We start from the raw sequence: 22,823 nt of genomic DNA on the forward strand, positions 1-22,823 counted from the left end.
GGGGGGGGGGGGGGGTGAGGGGAGGGGGCGGGGGGGGGAGAAGAAAAATTGTTTCGTATTATTGAGGCTTTTATTTTGAAAAGCGGAAACTCGATAGGGGAGTTGAGGAAGGGACGATTGCGTTCTAACAACGCAACCGGCTGAAACAAAAAAAATATTTTATAGCAGATTTATTTGCGCGCTAATGGAGGCTCTCAAATCAAAACAAAAAATGATCGGTATGTATCTGAATGAATTGCTTTTAATTAAATTAATCGCTGACTATATCTTAACTACTAATCTGATACTTGGGCCCCGTCTATTTAATGAAATCGTTACATTTTTAAACAACCATTTTTAAACAACATTTTTAACCCTAACCCTAAACAACCATGATCATTGTATTGCTTGGGACTTTTTACATTATTAAATATTACACTTTGTTATTTATATTAGAGCTGTTAATTTATTAGTCGGCGCAATTAAATGAGGTCTCTCCAGGAATTATTCCAGTTCATAACCGGTCAACTCAGATGATCACATACCGAACTGAATATATATGAATTAATAATTGTGTGTTTTTCTTGTTTAAATAGATTACTACTCCTATAATATGTAATTAATGTGAAGTATTTGAAAAAATCGAAAAATTAAAAAGATAGCTGCAAGTTAAACTATCAACTCCTCCTGAGTTACTTATTGCTGCCCTCTAGAGACCATTTCTTCACACTACAACTTTCTGTTCCAGACCCATGCTTGCCTTTGCAGTCCCTTCGCCTCCTGGTGCCCCCTTTGCAGCTTCTGTCTGCTGCCATGTGGCATGTGGTGAAGCAGAAGGACGTGATGAACTACTGGAAGGTGCAGGAGTTTGTGTGCATGGTGACGGACGCAGTGCCCCGCCTGATCAACCAACAACAGAGAGCACAGCTCCTCCTCGGCCTAAGAGCCAGGGTCAGCAGCAGTTTGTGTCACAAGCAGATGTTTTCCTTTCTCATATTTGTGGTAACACCATTTATTGGCATTTTCAGCTGATCTTGGAGCTCTGCAAAGGCTCTGCTTTAGGAGAAGTCGACGCTCAAGGAATCCAGAGTTACTTGGAGAGGCTGCCTGTTAGTTCTGCAGATGTAAGTTTAAAAAAATAACTATTAATGGTTTAATTCACACTTGTTTAACGATGCATGGATCCAGATGTTAAAACGACCGAGTCGACTTTTGTTGCACTTGTTCAGAGCTTGCTTAAAGATCCGGCAGAGAGGGCCTATTTTTTCCAGGTGAGGGTGATTTGAATTCATAATTTCTCTGCTTTGATTTAAGGAAACAGTTTTAAAGATGATAAATTGTTTATGATAGGAGGTGTTCCCTGCTGAATATGGTCAACAGTACGATGTAGCGCTACAGGTGTTATTGTGGGAGCTGCTATCAAGACTGGAGAAGCAACTTCCGGTTCCAGACCTCAAGCAGGTACAGCTCTGTTCAAAATTATTCAGACCAATATAAGGTAGTTAAGGTGGTTTTCCATATTTTTAATGATGACTTTTTTCTAATTTAGGGTATCAATGTAAAGGGGGGAGTGAACACCAATGCATGCTACAGATTTTTTTTAAAACATGTTTCGGTTTCCTTCCACTCTATCACATAAAATCCCAACAAAAAAAGTTTGTGGTTGTGAGGTAAAAAAGCCTGAACATGTTCAAAAGATATAATTATTTTTGGAAGGCAGCACAAGTATTCAGCTTATTTTTGTTTTAAGGTTTATTTTTGATCGCCGTATGCGTTGTACAATGGCTGCTGGAAAAGACAAGAGTTTTGTTGTTGACTTACCATCTAGAATCCACATGCTGCATTCTTGTTGCTTGTGCAGGAGGCTCTACTTTTGCTTTTCAAAGATGTACGGTTGTATTAATCGTACATCTGTTTGCAGTCATTTTTATGTGGGTTGAGTTGCAGCAGCTTTTTTGGATTTAAAATGGCCAGAGACCCAAAAAAACTCAAAATACATGGAACTGAGCAGACTGATTTCCCATGATCTAAGAATAATTTTGTGCAAAAAGGTAATGAACATGATCTGTATAGACCATAGACCTATCTTGACATGTTCAAGGAAGTAGTAGGTCACCTTTAATAGATCTGCTCTGTGTCTGCAGACGACCGCCTGGTTCATCTCTGCTCCGTCTGTTTTGGAAGACTGCATCCAGTCATCATCAGAGGAGCTAAGCTCCGTCTTCAAGCACTACAAAAGCTCAGGATTACTGAAGATGACATGTAAGTTAAGACGGAACAGCACACCGTTTGGAAGTATTCGTCAATAAAATAGTTTTCTTCCTTCACAGATGGGCCATGTTCTACCATTGGCAGCTGCATCATGTCTGCTCTGTCAGTTCCTCCCTCGCAAAAGACAAATCTATCCGTTGGACAGGATTCTGTTCACAACTACGCAAACACGCTGACCCGTATCACTCTGGCTGAGGCAGGGCAGTGCAGCGTTGTAGCCTTTTACACCGAAGTGGAAGTCAGAGCGTCTGATCTGGACGCAGAATCACCTGAGATCCAAGTTCAGACAGAGTGTTACGAAGAAGAAATAGTTGCTTTGAGTGGAGGTGTGAGCGCTGGTGGTGAGGAGGAAACCGGGGAAGCTGCAGGTGTCGCTAAAGCTTTGGAAACTTTGACCAAAACGTTTGCATTGAGGAAGGAGAGCTTAGGAAGTGAGATTGGGCCGTTGTATGCGTCAGATGAAACACAGGACAAAACGGAGAGAACAACAGAAGACGAAACAGAGATGACAGAAGCTGTGGACAGCTACCAGCCTGTCGTTCACCAGGTCATTGCCAATGTCTTCAGTGAAGCAGATGCTTTGCAGGAACCCGACATCTGCACCTCCACATGTTCACAGACGGGTTCGCCAAGATGGCAGAAGATGGAGGAAGTGAGGATGACAGCAGGAGAAAAGAACGACGCAATAAAAAAGTACAGAAACATTCCTGCTATAATTGTTTCGTCAATTTTAATTTATGTCACAAACGACAGCTTGCGTGAGCTTTATTTCTTACAGCTGCAGCATAAGCTTTGCATTTAAATCCCTTTATTTCCATTATGCACTCCAACTCATTTATGTTAACTTTGTTTGTGTTCAACAAATACAATCTAACATTACAGAAAAAAAACTCTGCAGAACAGATAATTAAAGAATTTCACATTTTTGTCCTAAAATCTCAAGCATAGAGTCTTTTAAACACTACTGCAAGTTTCAAAAAAGCAAGATCATATTTTTTCCGTAAGTATTTAACAATAATGTAATATTAATAGCATGCTACTGCTGACAGTAGGGTATAGATCCTATACTTAACATAATTATAATAGTATTGTTCAACATACATTTGCTTTACTTTTTTTAAATTAAATTTGGTTTAAGTGGTCAACTAAACTAATCAAATCTATTTACTACACTGCTAACAGAAAGTACATATTTTCTAGGTTTGTTTCTGTTGGTAAATTTGATTAATCTGCAATCTGTTTTTCAAGTTGTAGAAAAATATATTAACTTTTTTTTAATTGTGGGTTCTTATTTCACAGGAGTGCAGTTCATGTGACCTTTGACCCTTCTGTGGTTGCAATCAAAGGAACAGATAAAGGTAACCTGACTTGTTGAAGAACTGAATTGATAATCCCACTAGAAATACTTTGTTCAGCTCCTTTCTGCCAGCAGGAGAGCTCATCGTGTAACACTTCAAAGAAGGGATGTATACAGTTAATCAATTTACAACTGATTGTTGGTTAATGGTTCAATAAGTTAAATTTAGTTCCAGTTACTAATGTCCGCTTAAACCGTCTTTTAGTGTTGTAGTTTGAACTCCATCCAGCAGAGGGCGCCACTGGTCATTCTTAAGCATAGACTTTTGTCCCATTTCACAAGTGAAATAAGTTGCCAGTGGAACTTGTAATGTTTTATGAATATTAAGGAGGTATTGACTTACAACAAGCCCATAAATCTTGCTGAGAAGTACCTGTAAGTTAGTTTTTGTCTTATTTCATGTCTGCTAAGACATTTGAACTAGAAACTAGACCAAAAATACTTTGTAAGATTTAGTTTTTTTGCAGCGAGACTCTTAACCAGCAGTGCCAGTGATTAAATGTTAAATGATCCAGTTTAATTCCACTCTTTACCTTCTGTCTTTATTCAGATGAGGTAATGTCAATCATCTTCACCTGCTCTCGCTGTCCCTTCCACGTCTCGGACGGCACCAGTCCTCCTCACTTCCACATGCAGAGCGTTTGCACCGAGGTGTATAGGAGTTTCACAGGGGAGAAATTTATCCCGTCCCCGTCCAACTCAGATGAAATATTCACGTCCATCAAGCTTTTCCCTAAAGGAAACGGCGAGAACCAAGATGGCGGTCCTCAGGCTCACAGCAGGAAGAGATCTCTGACGTGTGAAACGTGCGGGAAAACTTTCACTCGGACGTCTGACGTGAGGAGACACCAGCTCACGCACACAGGGGAAAGACCCTTTCATTGCTCGCAGTGCGACCGAACCTTCCAACACTCCTGGGATTTAGCGAAGCATGAGAGCAAACATCACGGCGTGGCGATTTCCTTCTCCTGTCAGCTGTGCGGCGGCTCCTTTGCAAACCTGCGGGCGCTGACCGTCCATCACAAGAAATCGCACTTGTCGGAGAGCCAGCTGCCTCACATCTGCTCCATCTGCAGCAGGAGCTTCCCCACCGACGACGAGCTGCTGGAGCACAGGAAGTCCCATATCAGCATCAGGCGCTACATCTGCCAGCAGTGCGGCGACGGCTTCGACACGCTGCTGGCCCGCGCCCAGCACAGGCAGGCGCATCGGGTGAAGCGGCAGTTCAAATGCCCACACTGCGAGAAAACGTACACCCGCAGGTCTGACGTTAAGCGACATTTATCCACTCATACTGGGGAGCGACCACATCAGTGCAAGCAGTGCAACAAACAGTTCTCCGTCCGTTTTATGCTGGTCAAGCACCTCCGGGTTCACACCGGAGAGAGACCTTTCCAGTGCGCCCACTGCTCCAAAAGCTTCACGCTGGCGTCCGTGCTGGCCCGACACGAGCGGATGCACACGGGGGAGAAACCGTTCCTCTGCTCGCAGTGTGGGAAGGGGTTTTTGTCGCAGGGAGAGCTCTCCAAACATCACAGGTCACACCTGGATGACAGGCCCTACTCCTGTCCGCAGTGTGAGAAACGATTCAAGAGCAAAAAAACCCAGCAGGAGCACATTGCCTCCCACAGCGGTGCACGGCCTTACCCCTGCGCCCACTGTGGGAAGGGCTTCTCTAAGCCGTACGCCCTAACCAGACACAACCTCATCCACACCGGGGAGAGGCCATTCCCCTGCGGACACTGCGAGAAGTCCTTCCTGACGCTCAGCGAGGCTCAGCTGCACCGCAGGATTCACACCGGGGAGAGGCCGTACCCCTGCGACGCCTGTGAGCTCAGGTTTAAGAGCTCGTCGGAGCTAGCGCGCCACAAACACAGCCACTCCGGGCAGAGGAGGGAGAAGCCGACCTGCGAAGTGTGCAGGAAAACATTTCCATCAAAGGCCAAACTGAACAAACATATGGAGATGCATATGGAAGCTACTGACCAAAATAAGGAAGCATTTAGATAATCATATGCCATTTGTGTGAAATTATAGCTTCATTTAATGTACCAACCTGTGGGTAAATTATGTGGAACATTTTTTTTTTTTACTTGTTTGACAGAAATCAATCCCACATTGTATTTTTTGTGCTTTGCAATCATGCTGTAAGTTAAAATCATAGGTGAGTTCAATAAATGACTCTTGCTCCATGAATGTTTGCTTCACTTTCTTATTGTTTTATAGTATAAATATATAATATTTAACAGCAGATAAACAAACAACATATATTACATTTCTGCCTTTAATTATGGAAAATGTGTTGTCGTTCTTGCAAATGTGTGAAATTAATGCGGAAATTTTGTTTTTTGTCAGAAATATCCCTCTGGGTGACTACATTTATTTATTTGTTTGAAGTAAACTTGATATTAACTTTGGAAGACATCATTGTAAAGAGGTGCAGTTAAGTGAAACATTAGTGTCGATAATTCTAACCGGTAATAAAACAAAAAGACGAAACAAAGTCCACTGGCTTTGGGACTTTTTTCCTTTATGTCAGGTGATGTTTTTCCTTATTCGAAGAAGTAAATGAATGATTTACTTGGCGGATAATAACGCAGCAGCTGAAAAGTGTATGACCTCCAAATTTTGCTGCTATAACTCCAGAATCCACATATCCTCCCCCTCAGCCATAATGTCAGTGTTATGGTCCTCCTTATAAAAGGCATCATCTGAATGAGTTTAATTAACTGAGAGGTTTTAATGAGCTCTGGCTGATTGGGGGAAGGCCATTCGTCGAGCAGGAATCACCTCCATAAAACCGACCCAGCCGTTCAACAGGGCACCAGCGTGTGACTGTGTCGCCCACTCAGCCGACAGAGTGCAATAAATGCACAATAATAGTGGGGAAGGGTCAGAGGTCTGAAATTGGCTTTCTATTATTAGATCAGCAGGTGTTTGGAGTGAATCCCGGCAGACTGGACGCTGTACGTAGAGTAATGGGTCCTGCATGCAAAGTGAAGGCCATATGTTGGGTTATAAGTCATTTATATTTGTATTTATCTGAGAGAAATGACAAAATGCTGCAGCATGTAAAATAAAAACTAAATTAAAACCAGTTATATTATGAAATTAAGTTATATTTAAGCACAAAATGGACCAGAAAATGTTACTGAATTTGTTTGGGGTTATTCAAACAAAGATTTTAACTCAACAGAGTAACGTGTGCTATTTCTTTTGTGTTTTGCTGTGACTTAACACCACACCCCTCCATATTTATTGAAGCATTTTGCAACAAATAATATATTCTATAATGTGAGCACACTTAATCATTGAGAAAAAATATCAAATTAATCCTTACTGGGTTTTTTAATCAAAAGGATAAGTCATCCAGTTAGAAATACTGTAAAAACTGAATTAATTTATAATGAATTATCTTAACAACTTCCACCCTACTCACTTCATATCACTGCTGTTATGTTACTTTGCTTTATTTAACAACAGACAACTAAAATATACCTTTAAAAGTTTGCATAATGTAATCAAACTGGCGTTGAAAGGATTCACATTATTACATTTTAACAATAGATTAAAACTACATTTGATAGTTTTAATCAAGACTGAAGTTGATCAAAGTATTTGAACCTAAAACAGAAAACAGAAAACAACAACAATCGTGTATTTTTATTGCAATTTTATATTATTAATGACTTAAAAGTTGTAAATTTTCAACTTGGATGTAAATATTTTGGCTAATATTTTGCATACTAAAGAGAAATTCTTTTAAAAACAGTCTAAAAATGGTCATAGCTGTTTTAATACTTCAAAAGGTTTTCTTTATACCAATGGGAGTTCAGTAAGTTTTCAAACAATTTACATATTGTAAAGGCTTACATACCTTAACCCTAGAGATAAAACTTTTGGAAGAAAAATACATTTAAAATAATGCTTTGGAATTCAAGTTGTGGCTTTTATAACATTATTATGAATCACTAAGAGCAAAAAAGAGTAGCAAAGTAATAATTTGCATATCTGTTTCTGCTCAATTTAAAGTATTTAGTCATTTGAATTAAGTGTAGTAAGCACACCAGAATTACTTCTCCACATTTATTGATAATTGGACAATAACTTAATATTTATTTCAGCTTTACCTGTGTAATAACTTTTACAAGCCAGTTGTTCGGCTTGTAAAAGTTGTAATTTTCGTCACATTATGTAATTTCCATTAATTTTCCTAATGTGAAAAAGTCTAGAGTATTTTAACCATAACCATATTTTCCAGGCATATTAAATATTTATACTGTTATTAATTAATTTTTATTATTTCTTTCTGTAACTCTAATTGGTTTCACTAATGCTTTCTTTTCAGATAAAATACTTTCAGAAAATATGTATTTTCTACTAACCAACAGGTGTTCATTCATTGTTTTCCAAGAAGTGTTGGTGTTTAAGATTCTCTGCAGCCTTCCTCCATATTGGAAAACAATAAACCTGGAAGGAAAACCTCCGCCACACCAAGAGAGGGGGTCCATCGGTTTACAATCCCTCTGCAATCACCTGACCAGAGCGAGGGGCAGCGGCGAGCAGACAGACGTCGGGATGTAACCGTCAGCGGAAGAATTTGAAGGACCGTTGACCATGCAGGTAGAAAAACAATTTCCAAATAAACGGATAAATAGAGCAGCTGTGGATGCAGATAAAGACTCGACTCGAGTCCCATCGTTGTGATTTACAGTCCGGTTGGCGTTGGAGCTCCTGGTGGCGGATTAATAACCGGTCGTAAAGAAGAAGAAGGAGGAGGAGGGAAGACTCTGATAAAGGAAGGAAGACAAAAGGGGGAGTGTGTAAAAAAAAAAGAAGGGGGCGAGCGGATAAAGCCTGAGCGGAGACCATGAGCTCTGCACTCCCTTATGACTCGCTGTCGGCCCGGCCGAGTCCCAGCAGACGGGCTTTGGATTGGGAGCGGGAGCAGCTAGCGGTCAGAAGACTTTCCTCCCCGCTTGGTGTGAACCTGCTCACTCCTCCTCCTCTTCCTCGGCGACCTTCGGCCATCCCAGGCTACCTGCTGCCTCCCTACCAAGACCAAGAGGAGCAGCTTCACCAGCAGCACCAGCGTCTGTCTTTGTCCGTTTGCTCCGAAGCCTCGCTGGCGCCTCCTGCCCCCCCGCCGGTGGGTGCTGCCCCACCTTGCTGTCGCCCAGTGGGAGTCATGCACCTCCTCCGTCTGGGTCTCCTGGCTTTCAGCTGCCTCTTCTGGGCAGCTGGGTTAGCCATCTTCACCCTTGGTGTTTGGGCGCAGATCTCCTTGGCGGACTACATGACCCTATCAGCCAATCGGTACCCCAACGCCCCGCTTATCCTTCTCTCTACCGGGGCCGCTGTTACTGCTTGGGGGTTCCTCGGTTGCCTTGGGGTGGCTGCAAATCTGCCCTGCGTCCTGAGGGCCTATGGGTTCTTCCAACTTGCTACTCTAGTTGCCGGTTTGGCTGCTGGACTTTCTGGGCTCTTCTACCGTGAAGACATCGCCGGAGGATTTCGCAGTGGCTTGCACCGAGCCGTGGCAGGCTACACGGAGGATGAAGGCCGTGCCGACGCTCTAGATAGCCTGCAGAGAGCTTTGGAGTGCTGCGGTGCTGAGGGTTGGCGTGACTGGCTGAATTCGGACTGGGCCATCCAGCACATGACTTTCCTTCCCGCTGAGAACGGCACCTCGGTCTCCCTTCCCGACAGCTGCTGCGTGAGGCGGAAAGGTTGCAGGAATCGCCCGCTCCTGTCGGATGACAATGACGGAGTGGCGGCTGCAGGAATCCATCCACACGGCTGCTTCCGGAAAGTCTTCAGCTTGGTCAACGACAACGTCTTCCATATTGCTGCCTCTGTTTTAGGGTTGGCCTTCACACAGATCGGGGGCATTGCCCTGGCTTGTCTTCTGGCCAACAAACTTACACCCAGACAGCACGGACGTGTTGTGGCACACTAAAGATCTGACTGTTGTATTGACAGGTTGGTTCTGAATGAGGGATGACATCTCAGAGAAGTAAAGTATAGGAACAGGAGGTTTGTTGTTCAGGACGAAAGAATCAAAAATGTGACCTATTATGCTTTTCAGACCACATTAGGAGAGATTTACGGGTTAATCAAAACATACTAATTACATTATTATTTTTTTTTTGTTTGTTTTTTTGCACAAATTCATTCTTAGATAATGAGATTTCAGTCTGCATGACTGATCTGTTTTAGGGCATCTGGTCACTTTAAATTCAAATAACCTGCTGCTGGCCACAGCCCCCAACTCAACATTTACACTCGCACACAAAATGGGTGCAAAAAGATGCGCAATTATACAACCATCTTTGAAAAGCAGAAGTAGAGCCTCCTGTACAAGCAACAAGAATGGAGCAAATGGTTTCTGGATGGTAAGTCAACAACAAAACACTTCTGTTTTCCAGCATCCATTGTACAGCGCATACAGCGGTAAAACCAGCTGACCAAACATGCTGGAACTCCGCTGGGGTTGCTAGGCAACAGGCGGTGCCTGCTGATTTGTGAAGTTACTTTCCAGAGGTTTTTGAAACGGCTCATTTCCCAGACACCAAAAAACATTAACGTATTGCCAAAAAAACAGCTGAGTGTCTTTTTTGTTTTTTTTTTAACGCTTGGGCTGTTTAGACCCAAATGGAAGTATAAAAATGTGCAAAATTTAAATAGGTCCCCTTTAAAGCTCATAGATGGCAATTTGATGTAAATTGTTGTACTTGGGATGCAAGTAGAGAGATTTCTTAAGTTCTTACAGTTGCCACATTTAAATCTGTTTAGTGAATTTGGCCCATTTGAGGTGAGTATTAGAAGATTCAGCAGCTGCTGCTCATGTTTAGAAACAACTCTAGCTCATCATTTTCTCCCTTAACTAATATTTCTTCAGCCTTGACGTTTGCACAAGTTGGGGCCAAAACATTGGGTACCAGATATTTAAGCTTTCTATGGTAGAGGGAGGGAAGAAAAGAGATTTAGGTTGGACCCATGAAAGGAAAGAAGGAAGGAAGCAGGATATGCAGAAAGAAAGAATAAAAGACACAAGGGATGATGGGAAGTTTGAAAGAAGGTGGAAACATAGGAGGAAGAAATGACGATGAATAAAAAACAAAGGACTGAAAAAAAAGGAGAACAAAAAGGAAGAAAAAAGACAGAAGGTAGGAGAAAAGAAAGAAAAAAAATACTGAATACATATTCCAAATTTTTCAAAACTTTGTAGGAATCCTGACTTCGTCGGTGTCTCTTCCCCTTGGAAGTGGATAGAAATTGTCTCAATCTGAGCAACTTCTAAAACTTGCAGCAGCTACAACTCGGTGCCATGGTGATGACAGTGTTCAGTAGTAACATAATATAAATTATCTATAAATGTATATATTAAGAAGTCTCACTGATTGTATGATTTATGTGAATTTTCTTTGCTTTCTTTGTTCAGCTAAAACCTGAAGGAAGGTGAAGGAATTCCCCTGTCTAAATATTTAGGCTCCTCTCCGCTTCATTTAGTTTCCCCATCACAAAAACGTACATGCTGTATATAAACCCGCCTGCGGTCATCTTCACTGAATGTGGCTTTTATTTTCCCAGATGTCACTGCATTGGTAGATGATCCCAGAAAGAAAAACTGGAGTTTATTCCAAGATGTGTCGCATGTACAATTATTAGCATGAAAACTGTCTTGAAACGGGATTTTATGCATCTCTAATGAGTGTAAAGGTGTTTTTTTAACTATGAAGTTTTGCATTTCTTTGCAGAACTCCGTCCTCTTACATGTGTTTTGTGTTCATTGATGTCGTGTTTCTTGTTGTTCTTCCTGTCAGCAGCATGACTGAGACTTTAAGCTATATCTGTCGACTATAAATGAAAAATCTTTGCTTCATTACAGCCTATTGATTAGAGCGGGGGATGGAAATGTCAAGGTCTGCTGCCCTTGAATGGATTAAATGTATAAATGGAGGAATCACTCTTGCAATGCAGCAGTGACTGCATGCAAACACAGAATTACTAATCAAGCTTATATATAATAAAATACTTGCTATGCATTGCCTGGAAGTCAATGAGTTCTTATTTTCTCACTGCTGATTGCATTTTACAGAGCTCGGATGTCCCGTGTGAACTCATCGAAGTGTGCCAGAGTTGTAAATCCTCTTTACCAGGAAGAAATTCAATCATCATCAGGACCTTTGGCCAAATGATTGTGACTTGTAGTCGAGTGAATGATGGTTCGTTTCCGCCTTCCACCTGAGATGCCGGTGATTAAGTGGCCATAAAAGACGGCTTCAAAACAACATGAACGAAGCTGCGTTGACTAAAAATCTAGAATCGGTCAATGAATTATACCACATGTATGTGCTGGGTTCATGTGTACAGGGTCTGGTTTTATAGGCTGGAACCATGACAACCATTTTCATGATCTGATTTTTCTATTGATTAGCCTACTTTTGCTCCAGCAAGTTGTGTGGAGGCTTTGTGTGATGGCATGGCTAATGTTTGACCTATTTTCCTTGAAGGGACACCAGACCAGCAGACACAGTTCAGACCAGAGGTCACAGTCTCTCATCATGAGGCATGAATATCACATTAATTTGGGTATTTTATTGATTTACTTTTTTCTTTTTCCATCGTTGACACATATGCACCCCAAAAAATATTGGGTTGAGTTGCAGTTTGACCATAAAATTTTTACATTTAATGATCAACCTTTCGTTGGATATTTTGCCATTTTTTTCTGGTAGATCTATGTTTTAGCACAAAGTTTGCTTATAGTTACAGTTGGGAAACATTGATGATTTAAGGTAAAGTTGAAAATTTTACGTTACCCTCTTGGCAGAGGGTAATGTTTCTTTAGGTTTGAAAGCTTCGTCTTCCTTGAACAGGTTAGCATAGCTCTATGGGCTTTAGAATAAAAAATAAGAATTCTTCTTTGATAACAAGATTTTAGTCTGGTCAGTTCTTCTTTGAGCTGTTTTAGGGTTTAAGTAAGCTCCTGCTAGCCACGCCCCCTCAAACTCAATGTTTACACTCACAGGTGAAAATGGCTGCAAACAGATGTGCAATTATGCAACTGTACAACTTTGAAAAGCAGAAGTGGAACTTCCTGCACAACCAACAATAATGCAGGAAGTAATGTCTGAACGATAAGTCAACACTAAAACACTTGTCTTTTCCAGCAGCCATTGTACAGTGGCTGCTGGAATCGGCCACTGTACAGAACACCAAAATGCTGGAGTTCTGATTGTTTGCTAGGTAATGGCACAGTACCTGTTAGTCATCTGGAGGTTTTTGAAATGGCTCATTTTCTAGACATCAACACACAATAACTTTATTTATTTATTTATTTATTTATTTATTTATTTTAGTTCTTGGGCTGTTTTTAGAAGTAGTTGAGTCCCAAATAAAAGTATAAAAAAATGTGAAAAAGGAGATTTTTGCATAATAGGTCCCTTAAAGTTTGATTCAAGAGGGACGGTTTGGTCAAGGCTTTTGAAACTTTTGTTTGTTGTCACAACAGAGCAGTAATCAGAAACTTACTTCAAAACCAGTTTCTGATTATATACAAAACATTAAGCTAAGTGAGCTGCACATCACAAGCTAAATATCGGAATTAAGCCTGGAGTATGGAGTGATCGTTTTAGTTTTGTCTGGAACAACATCTTTAACCATGAAAAAACTGACGGAATAAACGTCAGACAAATCACATTTCATTTCTTTGAACGTTTCCTGATTGAAGTCTCAATAAAACATAAAGTCACGGTGAAAGGATGTTTTTCTAAACTCTGCACCATCGCACATGATCTGACAACTCCTCCAAAATGTAAATATTATGCTTCCAACATTCCATAGCAGACCGCATTTGCGTCGCGAACTGGGAAAAAGTGTGCGTAAAGGCGCGTTCTCTGTCTTAAACATGCGTAAAATTGTAAGAATCGAGCCTACAGTTTTGAACTCTAGGCGTTATCTCAGTTTACTCCGCCTCTTTAAGTTTGCCCTACATCTGTCTGCTTTGGGCTCTTTTAGTGAGCGCAGCCTTCTCTGAGCTCTGCCGTTATTTGTAATATCCCCCCCGCTGCGTAAAACTAAACAAAAATAACAAAAAACGAAGCGCACCACTCGGAAATGTAGTTCTTCTTGCGCACAAAGCGGTCTCCAGAAAATGGACCTTAAATCCGAGCTCCTCAAGTCGATCTGGTACGCTTTCACATCGCTGGACGTGGAGAGGTGCGGGAAGGTGTCCAAATCTCAGCTAAAGGTAAGCGGAGAGAGATTTTACAGAAATAAATAAATATTCAGGCTCGAACTGATTTCTTTTTGCTTTTTTTTTAACTTTTTATTTCGCATGTCCAAAGACAAACTAGAGACTATAAGTGTGGCTGATTTCCTGTGAGATTGTGTTTTGTGGTATGTGAAGCAACACTTGAACACACCTTTTGAGGACAAAATATTTAAGACTTATACCAACAAAAACATGAGAACAGATCCAAGCTCAAAGTCCAGCCTTTTTCCTGTGGCCTAGAAACAAACGGTGACTCAATATTTCTACTGTCAGGGTTTTTATTTTATTTGTTTTTAAAGTGGCAAAGTCGGCATCCTTTTTCTGCAGGTTTTCCGTCTTCGGTAAGTTTTATCTCTATCTGTCCAGTCTCCACATGCCTTTGCTGCTCAGAGGAATCCCAGGAAGTAGCAGACAGCTGTCCTGACACGCTACCAGCCACCGGAAGCTGCCTGTGTTTGTGTTTGTGAGGAAACATCGCAGTGTGTAGAAGCATAAGGAGATTTAAAGTGATACGTTTGTACTTGTTCTTCCTCCTCAGGTCCTTTCCCACAACCTGTACACGGTTCTGAACATCCCACATGACCCGGTTGCCCTGGAGGAGCACTTCCAGGATGATGACGATGGTCCGGTTTCTAACCATGGCTACATGCCCTACCTCAACAAATATATTCTGGATAAGGTACGGCTGCAGCTTCTGCAGCTTCTTTTGACATAAAACTGTCTGGATCGTTTTTCTCCTGAAAAATAATTTTAAAAAATCAGGTTTTATTTAAAAGCTTCTGGTGTTTTAGATACTTCTGTGTACGTCCAGAGCCATCTAAAACATTTCTGTCAAAAATAGAAACAAGAATTTTGAGATTACATCTGAAATTTTCTAGAGAAAAAAAAAAGATAAAGAAAATTTCTGAGTTTGAAAGAAATATAAAATTTTGGACTGTTTGGAAATGTTCTGACTTTGAAAAGTCAAAAATGTTTGGCTTTTTAAACTTGAAATATAGCATTTTTTTACTTCTAAAGTTCAAATATTTCCAAGTTGTTTTTTTTGTTTTTTTTAGAAAATTTATGAGAGTAATCTAAAAAATTCTGAGTTTTTTCAGGCGATTTTTTTATTTTTTATTTTACTTTTCAAACTCATAAATTTACATGTCTTTTCTAGCAAAGTTTTGAATTCTAGGGAGCCTACATTTTCACATTTTTTCTAGAAAAGTTATGAGATTAATAAAAAAGAAATCTGAGTTTTTTTCTTGCAACTTCTTGACTTTTCAAACTCAAAATGTCCATGTTCTTTCTAGAACATTTCTGAGTTTTTGGTGGAAATTTACTCCTTTTTTAAAATCTACAATTTCCCTAAAATGTTTTCATATCCATTCACTCTAAAAAAAGTTTCAAATAGCTTTGGAAAAGAAAAAAACCCAGCATCACAGATCCAATACTATACATAACTTTATATATCAGATGATTTTCCAAATATTTATCTGTTTCACAGCAGACCTGGAGTTTTTGTTTTGGAAAAAACTCAATCTTAGTTTTATGTAACCAAAGCGATTTGTAGTTTGCTGCAGATATAAGTATTTAGCTCATCAACACTCTGCATTGAAGCAGAAATAAATATTTTGCATAGTTCCAGCTGTTTTAAATTCTCTAACTTTTGCTCTGACTGTAGATATTTGCACATTTAGGTCAGGAGCAATTTCCTTGTGGACATTTTTCGACTCTCCTGTTCTCATCTTTTAAAGTTGTGTTACATCATTTACACCCGTGAGAAACAGGAAGTCGTAGGTTATTTATTTAAAGCTTACCAGACAATCAACCAAAAATATCCGTTTTAAAAATGCTTAAAATAAATGTATTTAATAGGAATTGTCAGAAAGTCAGTAAGTGTGTCACAAGTTAATTATTTTATATATGCAGTGTTGTTTAGTTCCTGAAAAGCAACAAATATCCCATGTTTTTCCTATTGGAATCAGTTATTTAGGTCAAATTCAGCACTTCAAAGTAGCACACACTATTAATACAACTTTTCTATGCATCTTAAATAATTTATTAGTAAGTATTTTAGGATCAGTTTGAGGGCAGAAACCATCGCATGTCATGAGTGAAAAAAGGGATTATTTAATTCACAAAAAAAATACTGCAAAATATAATAATCCATGGTCTTGCTATTAAATTGTGTTAACATTTGTTGCTGTTTTGTAAAATTTTTGAATCTTTAGATTTGATCATCTAGGCAAGTGTGCCAACATTTAATAAAGCAAGACTAATATTTGCTCATTGGAGTGTTGACTTTTATTTTGTGAGGGTAAATTCAAATAGGAAGTGGTAATTATTATATTTCTAAACCCTGTGTTGTCTTCCTGATCTGGTTTAAGAAAAAAGTAGCGCAGATACAAGCAGTAAAAACAAGAAGGACTTAAAGAACATGACAAAACATGAAGGGAGCCAGTGACACAGCAATAGAAAACAGGGCAAAGAGAAATGAAAGGCAAAAGTACGGAAGAGGATTAGAGTCAAATTTATTTTACTTTTTTTCTGAGAAAAAAAGTCAGAATTATTTTTCTTTTCAGTGGCTCTAATCTTCTTCGATACAAAAGGCTTTAGGAACTAGTTTGAAAAAGGAAAGAAAAGTACCATAATGTGAGTTAATGTGACGCATTTTATCACACGTTTCTGTACTTCCAGGTGAAGGAGGGGATGTTTGACAAGGAAAGGTTTGACGACTTGTGCTGGATGATGACCATGAAGAAGAACTTCAACGTGACGCCGCAGAGGCTGTCAGAGCGCGACTGCTTTAAGCTCTTCTGTTTGTTCAACCTGCTGTCTGAGGACACCTACCCACTGGTGATGATCGCAGAGGAGGTAAAGGAAGCTCAGATTTATCCACCTACACGCCTTTACCTGGTCTCATGTCTGCTTGTGGTTGCAAAGGAACTAAATGGAGCTATTCTGATAAAATCTGAGAAATGGGAGATGAGTAACTGATAATAAAATAATTTGTTTTTTTATTTTTATTTTTTTTGCAAATCATTTCTGGAGTGAACGTTCAAAATTAAAACATGACGTGGACTGATCTGTGTATAAACGTGATGTTTATATGCTTTTACAGGTTAACTAGATGTTGCACTTTGTACTGTTTTAAGAAATGCACCACTTGTGCAAATATTAATAGTAATGTTAGAAATGCTCCAAAGCAACAAAAAACCTCTAAAAATCCTCCAAACTTCACAGAACGTCTTCACATTAAGTTTCCTACAGATTATTTTAGATTAACAATCTCTAACTTTGCTGGTCAAGGTGAATTTTTGAACATGGATCACCACTCATGTCTTTACTGCTTTTGTATTTATCATTTTCATCATTTTCATTTGTTCAAAGCAGCAGTAGTTCATATAAAATGATGCTTCGCTATGTTTTATTTTGTCTACAACAGTAAAATAATTCTGAAGCTTATTCCTGTTCCTTCCCTCGTCCGTGGCGTTATATTTGTGCTACTAACTTATTATGCAGTGAGACTGATCTGAGCGCACATATCTATGTGAACTAATAATAATTTTAGGTGTTTAAATCTCGCTCTGGAACTAAAGTCTGACAACTTTTGCTGAACCAGACAAGTATTATTTATTCTTTGAAAAATGCAGCAAAATAAATTGAAAAATCACTTATTTTTGTATATGTGTTTGCTAAATAATGCTTTAGAAAATAACTAACCACATAACAGTGACGAAAACACCAATAAGTGCAGCCCTGACAGCCAAGTGGTTTCACATTTCTTCACAGTGAAAAAGAATTAAAGCACAAGTAAGTTAATGAGGCTCTTCCTTCCTCCGCTTCCTCCAAAATGCTTTTGGTTTCCTGTAAGTCAGAGACAAAAATACCCCTCTGCTGTACAATAAGCACAGCAGCGTTCTCCTAGAGAAGCACAAAACCAGACGCTCTCTCTAATCTAAAGTGCTTGCAAAATAAATAATCCCAGTTGTGACATTTTTCCTGCTTCTAGGTAGAATATCTCCTGAAGAAAATCTGCACAGCTATGAGCCAGGAGTGGGACGGGAAGCCTTTAGAGGACCTTATAAGCCAGGACCCCACGGTGCAGGAAGAGGGCATGTCGGTGTGGACGTTCCTGGAGCAGATGAGTACGGGTCAGCTGCTGAGGGTGACCAGCGCCGAGGCCTTCAGCTTGGCTTTGCACGAAGTCTTCCTGGAGATGTATCACAATGTCCTCAAGAGGGTGGGTCCTCCTGAATCCACTCAGGAAGCGAGAATGCGCTCCAAACGTTTGACCCAGAGTGTGCGCCCCCTTTTCGCAGGGCTACATGTGGAAAAAGGGGCACATGCGCAGGAACTGGACAGAGCGCTGGTTCGTGCTCCGGTCCTCCTCCATGGCCTACTACGTCAGCGAGGACTTGAAGGACAAGCGAGGGGAAATCCAGCTGGACAGGAGCTGCGTTGTGGAGGTGGGTGAGGAAACATCTCCGGCAGGACTTTGATCCGCCCAGAATTTGCGTTTCACAAACACACGTTATCAGAGTCTGAGCCTGTTTGCTTTCTTTGTTTCTGTGTGTTTTAGCCTGTTCCAGACAGGGAGGGGAAACGCTGCCTGTTCTGTGTGAAAACCCACAACAAAACCTACGAGATGAGCGCTTCTGACCAGAGGCAGAAGGTGGAGTGGACTCAAGGTGTGTGCGAGAGTCGATCAGCAGAAAGGTCAAATTAAAGCTACACTGATGTCATCTCAGCAGGGATGATTGTTTAAAGGGGACCTTTTGTGTAGAATTCACATTTTGCACATTTTTATACTTCCATTTATGAATCTACTGCTTAAAAAAAAACACCCAGCTGTTTTTTTTAAATAAGTTAACCCTTTGTGACCTAAGTTTCAAATATAATTGTACAAAGTTCTTTAAATGTCCTGTGAGTAAATATATTTGCCCATTTCTCTAGAATTGGAACTTTCTATATCTAGCAAGTCATTTTCACAATTTACCGCAAAAGAGTGCCCCTCACTGATTTCACTCCCTGCTACAGCGGGGGTGAAATTACCGTAATAACCCGATATTGGCTGGAAAGCGCAACGCCTCCCCTTTCCGAAACCATTGGGATTTTTCAGATATCTCAAAGTGTGGCGGAGTTACGGTGCTGCAAATTTGGGTGGACCGTCGCCAAAACGTTCAGTCTGGAAGGGTTAATGTCCGGAATAGTCAATAGCTAACCAAGCTAGATAGACGAGGTTAAACAGGACAAGAAAGCTTGTAAAAATGTCACACAAGTCCTCCACTGTTAAATGGAGAAGCAGCGTTCAGCTTCTATGCACCACAAATCTGGAACAAATTTCCAGAAAACTGCAAAGCAGCTGAAATACTGAGTTCCTTTAAATCAAGACTAAAATCCCAGCTGATTTTAACATTATAAATTAAACTTTAATCAAACATGCTTCAATTGTTGACTGTATGTTCTAAGACTTTGAAATTTTGTGTTTTTATGCTGTAAAGCACTTTGAAATGCTGAAATGTGCGAAGCAGATAAACTTGATTGATTGTTTTTTTTTTCACTTGTATCTTCGTCCTGCTCAAGTAAAACTGAAATAAAACATCTTCATCTGTGTTTTCTTACCTCTGCAGCCATTCAAACAGCCCTCCGTCTTCAGCGTGAGGGCAAATCCTCCCTCCACCAGGAGCTGAAGCTGAAGCGGCGCGTCCAGCGAGAACACAGCAACCGGGAGCGCAGCCGCAGCGCCCGGAGCAGCTGCAGCAGCCGGAGCAGCCAATCAGACGACTCCAGCTTCCAAGAGATGGAGCGGATGGAGAAGGAGAAGCAGGATTTGGAAATTGAGAGCATCATTCAGGTGAGATGGAGCAGAAGGTGGAGTTTTGTCACCGTTGCGTTTCGGGGATTTTGTTGCGCTTCACTTCACCTTCTGCGTTTTGCAGCATGCACGAGAGTTGGAGATCCGCAGAAGGGAGTCGGAGGAGAGGGAGCGGAGGAAGCAGAGGGAGGTGCAGATGGATCTGGAGCGGCAGCTGAAGGAGGCAGAAATGGTTTGTCAAAGTCACAAAACTCAACCCGCTCATTCACTTACACATGTGACAACAGCAGCAAAATGTTAGCAGTAAAATAAAACTCCCAACTTAGTACATTAGTAAACACTACTTGCTACTCCGGCTAATTTACCGTAATAGTCAAAACATTAGTGGTGACATATTAGTTTTTATTCTTAGTTTTTTCTTTTTGCGTTTGTTTCCCCCGCCCCTGCAAAGTTTGTTTTTGGCGCAGCTCTTTAAAGATATGATTGTATATTTAGCTGTTACCTAAAAAGAACCATTATAGATGGCTGTGACTTTAGAGACAAAAAATGTAGCAAGAAATTCATAAGGAACACTGTGACATCAATTTTCTTAATTTGTTCCCATGTTACGGAGGGGGAACAGATCATTTGGCAGATAAAGACCAAATGTACCCAAATCCACAGGATTTGTTGTTCATGATGAGAGAAATAAATACAATTAATGAGTTTTTGAGAAAATGATCAGTTCCCATGTTACAGAGGGGGAACAGATTATTTCAGGCAGTTGAAATATTTGGTTCCTCCCAGGTAACTTTGGCAATTAAAGAGCAAATGTTTTTTTTAACTGGTTTTCCAGCTGTATGCACTGTACAATGGTTGCTGGAAAAGACAAGTGTTTACCATCCAGAAACCACTTGCTGCATTCTTGTTGGCTGTGCAGGAGGCTCTGCTAATGCTTTTCAAAGATGTACAGTTGTTAAGGCGCCAGTTTGCTGCAGTGTATCTGCTTCTGTCCAGATGAGGGACAGCATGCAGGCTGAGATCCAGGAGAAGGAAAGGAAGGCCGAGCAGCAGAAGAGACGGATCCAGGAGCTGGAGCTGACGCAGCAGAAGCTGGAAGCAGCTCTCAACATGGAGATCCAGGCTCGGCTGGAGGAGGAGAGGGCACGACAGGAGCTAGAGAGGTTTCCCTTGCCGTTCTTACGTCACGTTATAATCGTGTTTGCAGAAATGTGTCGATGGAGACATTCTGTCCCTTCCTCTTCTCAGGTTGCTGGAGGCTGAAGAGGAGAAGAAGAGGCAGTTTCAGATTCTCCAGGAACAGGAGAAGATCTTACAGCGCTTTAGCTCCACTTGCGAAGCCTCAAACGGGACGGTGGACGAGACCACGCCGTCCGCCCTCTACTCGGCCTCGGTGGAGCTCCGGAATTTGCAGGCGTCTCGCAAGAGGAGCCATCAGCACCTTGAGGTGACAAAAGAAACACACATGAAGCGAAACAAATTAGATTTGGGGGACAAAAAGACAGACACAGATGTGAAACTTTGTTGGATTTCCAGGAGATGCAGGAGAGGCTGAGAAATGCCAGTCAGCACGTACGCCACTGGAACGTCCAGCTGAACCGCCTGATGACGCCGATCACTCCTGCAGGTACGAAATGACTTCACCGCTTTGGAAAACTTTCAGTGTCTGGACATAAAAACAACATTTTCCTAATAGTGAAATAAAAAACGCAAAAATTCTTAAAGTTCAAGGAAAGTTACTTTCTATTTTTATAAATAATTCATAAACATGACTCTTTTGACTTAAAAATTCTCAAATCATCTATTTATAAAGAGTCTTATAGAGAAATGTTAAGGCATTTTACTGGACAAATAAGTCTAGTTTGTGCTCACTTATATTCAATCCAGATGAATCCAAATCATTCCAATGAATAGTTTTAAAACTATAAGTTGAACACTTTGTATAAACTTTATTATAAGACACATTTTTGTTACGGTCTCTCTTTAAATCAAACCAAATTCATCCTTTAATCCCTTTGTAACTAATAGATAGCTAGCTAGCTAGTTAGATGGCTAGCAAACTAGCGGGCTAGCTAGCTAGCTAGATAGATAGATAGATAGATAGATAGATAACAATGGATTAACAGTTGACAATCTAGACTAATTAATCATATCTAATATTACTTGTTAACATTTTAATACTGAATGAAATGCTGGATGGACATTTTACAAAATTAACTGCATGGTCAAAACAAAATTTTGCTTTTTTTTTTTTGCAGAGCGTTTGGAAAGTCGTCTTCAGTCAAAATTTACTTGTCCCAAAAAAGAAGGAGCGCTGGCCAGCAACGAGTTCATCTGTAAATATAAGATAAGGAACGAACAGAACAACAGGATGCTTGGAGACGACTCGGAGAAACTGGAGGTGCAGCGGGAGGCCAACTGCCTCTCACAGGAATCAGGATGTTAGGAGTTTTAATCACATTTCAACTGTAATTTTCTTAAAATAGAGCAATACTTTGAATTACTCAAGAAACACCTACAATGTAATAGGAGGCGTTCAGAGAAGTTTTTTTTAAAAGCACCAAGTTGGGAAATTTCTGTACACGAGCAAATCAGAGAAGAGGATGGAGTGTAGATGAATCACGGAGAGAGCTCCTTGGAAAGATGTGGTAATCATTAATAAATACAAAAACTCTTTCAGAAAACTGTTTAAGAGGAAATGTTCTTCCTGCAGAAAGCATTGAATTATATTTATTATATTTTGAGTGTAAAGATGGAGAGCAATGATGATAACATAAGACCCAATCTGATTGGCACTGAGCAATAATAAGAGTTTTCTACAATAAATTCTCTGGAGGATTTGAAAAAGTTGGTCATGTTTGTCGCTTAAATTAAAAGTCTGAATGTATTGTTGCTGGTTTTATTTTGCTCTTTCTCAACTGTCGTCTAGTGGAAATTATAAGATTCATGCAAACATGAAGATGCTGTTTTACTATCTTGTTTATTCATTCTGGAAGATTTTTGTTATTGGACAAACAAGATTACATATAGATGTACATATAGTGTGCAAAAGTTTAATTATTTTCCAAAGATAGATCAGAGAACATTTTTGCCGCTATGACAAAAGGTTTTCAGACTGAGATCTTCTTTTTTTTCCC

At 40.3% G+C, this 22,823-nt stretch overlaps 2 protein-coding genes across 4 annotated transcripts; both read left to right on the forward strand.

The window, feature by feature from the left end:
- Nucleotides 1–102: 102 nt before the first annotated feature.
- On the forward strand, nucleotides 103–6,110 carry LOC103156927 (zinc finger and SCAN domain-containing protein 2). Of its 3 annotated transcripts, none has more exons than XM_016664755.1 (9): nucleotides 103–218; nucleotides 728–930; nucleotides 1,008–1,103; nucleotides 1,152–1,250; nucleotides 1,330–1,440; nucleotides 2,124–2,241; nucleotides 2,310–2,943; nucleotides 3,550–3,608; nucleotides 4,158–6,110. In XM_016664755.1, the coding sequence occupies exons 1-9, from the start codon at nucleotides 185–187 to the stop codon at nucleotides 5,615–5,617; spliced, it is 2,814 nt and encodes a 937-aa protein (XP_016520241.1). In that variant the 5' UTR covers nucleotides 103–184; the 3' UTR covers nucleotides 5,618–6,110. The 3 variants fall into 3 exon arrangements, with proteins under 3 accessions (XP_016520241.1, XP_007579211.1, XP_007579212.1); XM_007579149.2 differs by having other exon boundaries at nucleotides 1,155–1,250; XM_007579150.2 differs by having other exon boundaries at nucleotides 1,209–1,250.
- A 7,436-nt stretch (nucleotides 6,111–13,546) lies between these two features.
- def6c (DEF6 guanine nucleotide exchange factor c) lies at nucleotides 13,547–22,573 on the forward strand. The gene is made up of 12 exons (XM_007579151.2): nucleotides 13,547–13,862; nucleotides 14,425–14,565; nucleotides 16,566–16,742; nucleotides 17,881–18,111; nucleotides 18,191–18,337; nucleotides 18,451–18,559; nucleotides 19,502–19,725; nucleotides 19,811–19,918; nucleotides 20,683–20,849; nucleotides 20,935–21,133; nucleotides 21,223–21,313; nucleotides 21,945–22,573. The coding sequence occupies exons 1-12, from the start codon at nucleotides 13,767–13,769 to the stop codon at nucleotides 22,130–22,132; spliced, it is 1,878 nt and encodes a 625-aa protein (XP_007579213.1). The 5' UTR covers nucleotides 13,547–13,766; the 3' UTR covers nucleotides 22,133–22,573.
- The last annotated feature ends 250 nt before the right edge of the window (nucleotides 22,574–22,823 follow it).

This window comes from Poecilia formosa, unplaced genomic scaffold (genome assembly GCF_000485575.1).
Source record: "Poecilia formosa unplaced genomic scaffold, Poecilia_formosa-5.1.2 Scaffold509, whole genome shotgun sequence".
In the NCBI taxonomy this organism is placed as follows: Eukaryota; Metazoa; Chordata; class Actinopteri; order Cyprinodontiformes; family Poeciliidae; genus Poecilia; species Poecilia formosa.

Coding starts and splice junctions, on each gene's coding strand:
- LOC103156927 (XM_016664755.1), top strand. CDS start 185: ATGGAGGCTCTCAAATCAAAACAAAAAATGATCG. Junction 931..1,007: donor TCCTCGGCCTAAGAGCCAGG/GTCAGCAGCAGT, acceptor TGGCATTTTCAG/CTGATCTTGGAGCTCTGCAA. Junction 1,441..2,123: donor CGGTTCCAGACCTCAAGCAG/GTACAGCTCTGT, acceptor CTGTGTCTGCAG/ACGACCGCCTGGTTCATCTC.
- def6c (XM_007579151.2), top strand. CDS start 13,767: ATGGACCTTAAATCCGAGCTCCTCAAGTCGATCTGGTACGCTTTCACA. Junction 13,863..14,424: donor TGTCCAAATCTCAGCTAAAG/GTAAGCGGAGAG, acceptor CTTCCTCCTCAG/GTCCTTTCCCACAACCTGTA. Junction 18,338..18,450: donor ACAGGAGCTGCGTTGTGGAG/GTGGGTGAGGAA, acceptor TGTGTGTTTTAG/CCTGTTCCAGACAGGGAGGG.